This window comes from Ascaphus truei, chromosome 23 (genome assembly GCF_040206685.1).
Source record: "Ascaphus truei isolate aAscTru1 chromosome 23, aAscTru1.hap1, whole genome shotgun sequence".
NCBI classification, from domain to species: domain Eukaryota; kingdom Metazoa; phylum Chordata; class Amphibia; order Anura; family Ascaphidae; genus Ascaphus; species Ascaphus truei.
The window spans coordinates 3,745,714-3,753,404 of record NC_134505.1 but is presented as its reverse complement, the minus strand read 5'-3'; the positions used below and the strand labels follow the sequence as shown (position 1 = coordinate 3,753,404).

Sequence of the window (7,691 nt, the reverse complement as noted above, 5' to 3'; positions counted from 1 at the left end):
GAAAAATCTAACAGGAGGAAATCGGCATTCAGGAGGACTGCGCATGCGCTCAGCGCGGAAACGCACCGCGCTGTACGCGTTTCATCATGCAGGATACAGAAGAGTGAGCTCATCAAAGGTGGATACGGCAAGACGGACTGCGCTTGCGCAGACACCGAAACGCATGGCGTTTCACTACACAGGACCCAGGGGGATGATGTCATCGGACATGGACGCAGCATAATGAAGATGGAGGAAAAATCTGCGGGGGCAGCCTTGAGGCAGCTGAATTAGAGGTTATACGATTGCATCATGAGTGTGGACATTGGAGGAATGGAGATATGCAGCACATGTTTTCTATCTATGCTAATTGGACATATTGCATTATGGGGATTAGGGTGCTATTTAAATGCTGTATTTTGGGATTGTGTGTTATGTCACTTGATGATGACTTTTGAGGTCGAAACGTTGTGTTGGCTCAATAAATGAGTTTATATTTGCAGAAATCCGTTGTGCCCTATGTTTCTTCTACTGGTGCTATATAAATAAAGATATACCTACATAAATACATACACAGATACATACATACATACATACATACATACATCAGCCCTGCTTATCAGTAACCTGTTGAGTGCTGTGTGTGCAATGGCTGTGAGTGACCACGAGGCACCCTTGCAGTGAACACGGAATTTTGTTGCATGACCCTTGGTGAACGGAAGCCGCCCCCGGCGCGTTTCGCTTGCAGTATTTTATTTTGCACGCATTAATGGGCGGGGTTTCTTCGTCGCACCTCCGAGGAACTCAGTGGATTGATGTTATAGCAGCGGGAAACCGGCAGAAAAGACCTTCTAATCAACCGGTTTCCTGCTGCCATAGCATCAATCTGGTCCACTGTCTTCCTTGGTGGAAGCCTTCACCGTGTAGAAAAACCCGTGGAAGACCCAGGAATGGGCCAATCTAATGAGAAAGGTGTAGAAATGGAGCTAAATGACTGGTTTCCCAGTATACATCCAGATACTCGGATGGGCGTGAAGAGGTCATCCAACACTGGAAGGTTTGTTACGGCGTACCACCTCATTAAATACGCCCCCCGTGTTTGAGCCCTCGTCTCTATCTGTCTACGCTCCTCTGTCTTTCTTTGTATGTCGTTCACTTGATGCCATTGATATCACTCTGCCACCCCAATTGTACCGCTCTACGGAATATGTCGGCACCCTGGCACCATCAAAGAAACGCGCATGGCCAATGTGGTCAAATGCATAAGAAGGTTTATTGAATCGTAAAGAGAAAGCTCCACATCCATTTAATTTGGTAGCTGATACAATTTGTACCCCTCCCCCTCCCCTGAAATTAGACATTTCCTTTTTCATTGAAAACCCTTCCATCGCGCTTTGGGGTTCTTCTTTAATTCATCTTCTCTTCAACTTCCTGAACCCGGGATGAGACCACTTTGCCATCCACCACCTCTTCAATAATGGTCTTCACCTTTCTGGTTTTGGTGGGATCTGGAAACAAAAGGTAGATTAAGTCGATTAAAACTGGGTACAAGCCTATCTCTCTTCTAGAAAGCAAATCCTCGCCTTTTCTTGCATAATTGGACAAGACATTGGACTTAAAAAGAGGCCTAATCAATAACTGCGTGACGCCATCATCTCTACGCTGGTTTTCCTGACGCTTTCTATACCCGGCAAAGGGATCTGATATAGACAGAGAAAGCTAGTGTAGAAACGGTCCTTCAACCCAACTGCCCGGTACAGCAGAAGGTCCGCCTGAGAGACAAGATAAGAACCGACCACCCAACCCCTGATTACCTTTCTTGGAATCCACAGAAGATGCCGGCGAAGCTTTGGCTTGTGTGGCGGATTGATTTGCGGAAGACTGAGAAGTCGTCTTTGCCGAAGACGATGTGGCGGATTGATTTGCGGAAGACTGAGAAGTCGCCTTTGACGCAGACGATGAAGACGAGGACTTGGCAGTTGAGGAGGAGGAGGAGGAGGAGGAGGAGGATTTTCTAAGGGAATATGAATATTATGCATGTGTTACAGCACAATTAAGAGTTGTATCCCAGTAAATGTTTCCTATTACAGTGCCCCCTGTTCTTCCTATACACAGGGGACCCACATATAGGAAACATTTGGACTTCACTTGCTGAACAAGCTGCAGTGTAACATGTAGCTCCATCTGGACCCAGCTTTGCCTTCGCAATAATGCACATTACCAAGCAGACCATGGGTCCAAGTGTAAAAGTTTGATTCTCCCATTTTAGACACAGAAAGATACCATTATTTCCACAAGGCCACGGATGCCAACATCCCACGTATATACAGTCCATTATTTTAATGGCTGTCCCGTTTGGAACAGACTATATCACTCAGTGGGACATTTGTGCAGATTCAAGTACTCTACTTATATATTGTTTTACTATATGGTAGTTCCCCAAACATTGGCGTCATAAGACGTAACATAACTTTCCACGAGTTCCTACGAAATGCTAGAAGCGAGCTGCCTACAGTACATTGTCACTTCTGATGCTGGAATGTGGGCTGCATTCCCATGTGGCTGCTCTTTGCCCTGTAGGAACGAGGTCCCAGTGATGTTATTTGGTTGTTGGATGCTTCTACGTGGTTACACGGACCTTACCCTAGCTCCCCGTCCAGCAGGCGGCGGTACGTTTCAATCTCCATCTCCAGGCGGGTCTTGATGTTCAACAGCTGCTCGTAGTCCTGATTCTGTCGTTCCATGTCAGACCGAATCTGCATCAGCTGCTCCTCTAGACTGGTGATCATGTTCTGCATCTGCGCCAGCTGTCCTCCGTAGCGACATTCTGTATCGTTCAAAGTGTCTTCAAGGGATTTTTTCTAGCGTTGGATAAAAGGGAAACCTTACTGCATCCATTACAGAACGGGCTGCTGATACCAGCTTCAGCCTACTTTAGCTATGACCTACCATGGCCATCTGAGATTGGAGCTCGATCTCTAAGCCCTGGAGCGTACGTCTCAGGTCGGTGATTTCACTCTTGCTTGAATGCGCCTCCTCCACGCCGGCTGAAATATCCTTCTTCAACTCATTGCTCTGGAATGACAAAAGCAGAACTCGCTTCAACATCTGGAAGGCCCGGAATGAGCCGGCACTACCCGAGGTTCGAGATCAGGGGACGGGCTCCAGTGATACTGAGAATGAAGAATGGACTAATTTGGAATGCCCTTCCCCTCAATATCCAACTGGCGCCCACTCTCTCCACCTTTCAGACCCATCTTAAAACACACCTCTTTAACCAAGCATATGGGTAGCTCTGTTGGCTGATACATCTCAGATGCATTGACCTTGACCCCTTGTAGACGCACTTACCAGAACACTCTCCTACTGTCTCTGTAAGGTCTCCCCATTAAATTGTAAACTATTTGGGGCAGGGACTGATATATAGTGGGATTCAGTGGGCCTGTATTGCTAGTAGTCACTTTAAGTAACAGCTCATTGTTCTGGGACTGTCACTGTATAGCCCTCATCCTTAATGCATCATCACATTAATTATAGAAGGATCACCCTCTGCTTTCAACGAGCCTGTGTAACTCTAGATGGCTGTGAATGTTCCATTCATGGTCATCCCTACGTGGGCCAAGAGGACAAAGGGAAAGATGTTACCTTTTGGTTGAACAGCTGCTCAGCGTCTCTGCGGTTTTTCTCGGCCAAGTTTTCATAGTCCGCTCTCATGTCGTTCAGGAGCTTGGTCAGATCTATACCAGGAGCCGCGTCCATTTCAACGTTCACTTGGCCGGCGGCGCCGCCCTGAGCAGATCCCACCTCCTGAGCAGTCAGACAGAGGACACGGATCAGTATAAAGAGTCGTAGCAAGAGTACATGGGATACCCACCATAAATGGTCATGGTGTCCACACCGTTTTTAAGTAGGCATGTTACCTCCTCTATCTGGACAATGCGAATGGGCATCCAAGCATTTAGGAGTTAACTCCATTTATGTCCAATCAAACCTCTATTGTTTGTACACACATAGTAGGCAACAGAAGAGTCTGCTAATAAAAACGCAGAAGAGTAGCAGGAGATATATCAGGAATTCCTACATAACCTTTTCTGTTGTGTCAGTATGGGCTTTTGGAGACATTCATACTCTGTATCATTATGCATTGTAGCGTATTTATTTCTGGTGGGAATTAATTCCCAAAACATGCCCAAGCCCCCAATGGGGTTGCATGTCTGGGTTGAAGAAACCAAAAATCTTTACCGCCCCGACCCTTTCCGCTCACCTCTGCATGGTTCTTCTTGAGATAAGCCAACTCTTCAGTCAAGCTCTCGATCTGCATCTCCAGGTCACCTCTGGACATGGTCAGCTCATCCAGGACTCTTCGGAGGCCGTTGATGTCGGCCTCAACGCTCTGGCGGAGAGCCAGCTCATTCTCATACCTTAGAGAGAGAGAGATGATTAGCATTACCTTCTAATTAGAAGTGAATTGTCTAACGTGTCCACCGCACAGTCCCTTTCCCAAGTGAAACTTTCTCAGTGGAGTTATGATGTGAAACGTTAGTTGTAGTAACTGTCCTGGAACAATGGATCCAATTTTTCCACCTTACCCATCATGCACCACTATACATGATTTTATTATCTGATTTAATGCACTAATCTTACTGAGATATGGATATAATTACATGTATATTCTGGGGTGCACGGGGTACATTGAACTTACTTCAGTTTGAAGTCATCAGCAGCCAGTCTGGCGTTGTCTATTTGCAAGATAACGCGGGAATTATCAATGGTGGCACCGATGATCTACAAAAAGAGAGGGAAAAAAGAGCCATTAGCTGAGTGTGATGGGTACGACGGTTTCCAGGTGCTGGAAGGAGCTGCCATGTGTCGCAAAGACACGTGCAGCTATTTGTCACTTGAGTTTCAGTATCGGAACACACCAGAAGCGGCACAACCCCAGCTGGCAGTCAGGATATACTCAAGTTTCAGATGCACCAAACTCTCCAATGTCAGCAAATGGAAACGTTACAGGGAATATTCACTATTAGCAGGTGGTAACCATGTGCCGCAGATATTCACCGCATTGCATTGTTCTCTTAAAGCTGCAGTTCAGGCAATATCCTGCATGTGTGTTTTTTTTTTTTAATAAATCAGTTCTGTAGTAAGAAAAAATACTTTTAGCATTTTCTGTTTTAAAAAACAACAACTTTGAAAGACCAATTGTCTTGTATTCTATTTTAACAGCATGCTTGTTCCTATAGCAACCATTTACATTCCCCATATTTAAAGATGTCGCCAAACTTTGCCCATCAATAGACGGAGAACGAATTGACCGGCAGCTATGCAGTTCTTTAGGTAATTACAGATTGCCCACATGAAACTATTGAAGTAAAAAAAAAAGACTGAACTGCAGCTTTAGTGTTTTGCATGTAAACATTCACAACGAGTTAAGAGAAAACATTTATTTTATGATGCCTTCATTGGCTAAATTAACCTTTTTCGGGAACGAAAACGTTACCGTCTGCTCAAAAATACGGTTTCAGATTTGGGGCGCTTGCTGCAGCCCAACCCCGTTGTAGCGCGATCCGTTACAACGCGGATCCGCTTATAACGCGGTGCGCGCGTGGCTCCCAATTTTCGTATTTATGAATACTTTATCACACAATTGTTGGTATCCTAAATACTTTGTTGTACAACGCATACAACGGTACATTATTTCTAACGCGATCCGCTTATAACGCGGTGTGATTCTCTGGACCCCAAGCACCGCGTTATAAGGGGGGTTGAGCTGCATTCGGATCATTTTGTTTGTGTTGTTTTGTTTTTCATACCAATCGAGAAAGAAAGTCCATTTCTCTCCGATTTCCCTCTCCGTCGTTTTAATTTAATTGCTGCACGGGTCTCTGTCTTGGAAAGGGTGTGATTGCCAAGGGGGGGGCGTTATGTCACACAGAACGCACGTGATCCAGGAAACATCTCAGAGCATCTTTTTGCCAACAAAACTGCTGGCTTGTTGCTACCCAGATATTGATTATATCACACAGTATATTGATTTCTAAGGCAAACGTAGACATCTTTTAGCATTACAATACAGATGGCAGAAAGTTTTACCTTGTTCCTCAAGTCTGCGATGATCTCAAAGTATTTGCTGTAGTCCTTAGCAGTTCCACCGGCCCCTACGCCAAGTTGCTTCTCATACCACTCTCGGATTTTCTTCTCCAGGTCGGTATTAGCTTCCTCCAATGCTCTCACTTTGTCCAGGTAGGTAGCCAGACGGTCATTGAGGTTCTGCATGGTCTGCTTCTCGTTTCCTGACCCCACGCCGAAACCGCCGCCCGATCCCCCCCCTCCGAAACCACCGCCGGATCCCCCCCCTCCGAAACCGCCGCCGGATCCCCCTCCTCCGAAACCGCCGCCGGATCCCCCCCCTCCGAAACCGCCGCCGGATCCCCCCCCTCCGAAACCGCCGCCGAATTCCCCCCCCCCGAAACCGCCCCCTGACCCACCACCACCAAAGCCTAAGCTCGCGCCTCCGCCGTAACCGCCACCACCTGACCCACCGCCACCTCCTCCAAATCCACCACCCCCTCCTCCAAAGCCTCCACCCCCTCCTCCAAAGCCACTCGGGCCACCGCTTTGGGCATTTTGGAAAGAGGATCTACCACCGGAACGATAAGACGACATGTTGGCTACTTAGCAGGGGGGGACTTCCTCTGACCCAGAGAAGGTAGACGAAGCAGAGAGAATGTGAATGTGCAGGGTCTGGGTTTCATCCTTTATAGACAGAATATGGTGGGTGGGTCAGTTAAAAAAATTGGACGTCCTCCTAGAGAACAATACTTTTTTTATTTTTTTGCCAGCTCAGCACCTGTTGTACACATTGCACTAACATAATCAGTTTACCTGCATAGCAAATATGTTGTCCTCAGGCTGTTTGTTACAAGTCGGTTAAAAAACAGGGAGAGGCAAATTCTTTCTCCTCCCAAAAAGGTTATCTCCCCCCCGTGCGATCTCTCTGACCTTGCCGCGGGGCTTTTTTTTTTTTATATCGGGGTTACCGTCTCTGTTGGAGAGTTCTTTCGGGAGACGGTAGCACTGGCCTCTTAGCCACAAACCCCACGGGTAATTATTTATCTTTCTGGGTGGGTGCTGTATGCAGGGGCTTGCTTTGGGCCTAGAATATAATCAGTGCCCACTACTTCGTAACAGCAGGGTGATGGGGGCATACACAGTCTTCCCAAATAGTTAGGTGAAGAAAGAGATCCATACAGTGCTGTAGTAGTGTGCAGTGCGTTGATTAGAATGTCAGTGTAGTTACTGTAACATATATAAGCCTGGCACATGCAAGACACAGGAAGAGCGGCTCAGTGAGTAAGAGACGGACTGTGTAAGCAATGACACTGAGGTTGAATCAGTGGTTTAATTCCTGGTGTCAGCTCCTTGGGCAAACCACTTCATCGCCTCTGGCACCATAGAGTGTAAGCTCTGTGGGGAAGGGGCTGTGTCTGTAACATTCCTATGTGCTGCCTCCCCCCCGCGCGCTGGGCGGTAATTGTGACGCGCTCTGATTGCCACGGGGGAGAAAACGGCGACACGAAATAAAGTTGTGATAAAAGTTATTATATATTGGGATCTACCGGGTAAGCGAAATGCGTCGAGTCCAAGAAACGCGACCGAGTGCCTTCGCCTCTGGAAACTAGCAGACCGGAGGTAACGTAGGGAAGAGCCCG

At 47.0% G+C, this 7,691-nt stretch overlaps 1 protein-coding gene across 2 annotated transcripts; it reads right to left on the bottom strand.

The window, feature by feature from the left end:
- Positions 1–1,233: 1,233 nt before the first annotated feature.
- On the bottom strand, positions 1,234–6,726 carry LOC142473113 (keratin, type I cytoskeletal 47 kDa-like). 2 transcript variants are annotated; one of them, XM_075580270.1, is made up of 8 exons: positions 6,073–6,725; positions 4,682–4,764; positions 4,244–4,400; positions 3,625–3,786; positions 2,929–3,054; positions 2,623–2,840; positions 1,794–1,993; positions 1,234–1,487 (listed from the first exon to the last, which is right to left on the bottom strand). In XM_075580270.1, exons 1-8 carry the CDS (start codon positions 6,643–6,645, stop codon positions 1,387–1,389), a joined length of 1,620 nt encoding a protein of 539 aa, XP_075436385.1. In that variant the 5' UTR covers positions 6,646–6,725; the 3' UTR covers positions 1,234–1,386. The 2 variants fall into 2 exon arrangements, with proteins under 2 accessions (XP_075436385.1, XP_075436386.1); XM_075580271.1 differs by lacking the exon at positions 1,234–1,487 and having other exon boundaries at positions 1,854–1,993; positions 2,618–2,840; positions 6,073–6,726.
- Between the last annotated feature and the right edge of the window lie 965 nt (positions 6,727–7,691).

Coding starts and splice junctions, on each gene's coding strand:
- LOC142473113 (XM_075580270.1), bottom strand. CDS start 6,645: ATGTCGTCTTATCGTTCCGGTGGTAGATCCTCTTTCCAAAATGCCCAA. Junction 2,841..2,928: donor TCCAATCTCAGATGGCCATG/GTAGGTCATAGC, acceptor ATCCAACGCTAG/AAAAAATCCCTTGAAGACAC. Junction 1,994..2,622: donor CTGCTGGACGGGGAGCTAGG/GTAAGGTCCGTG, acceptor ATATTCCCTTAG/AAAATCCTCCTCCTCCTCCT.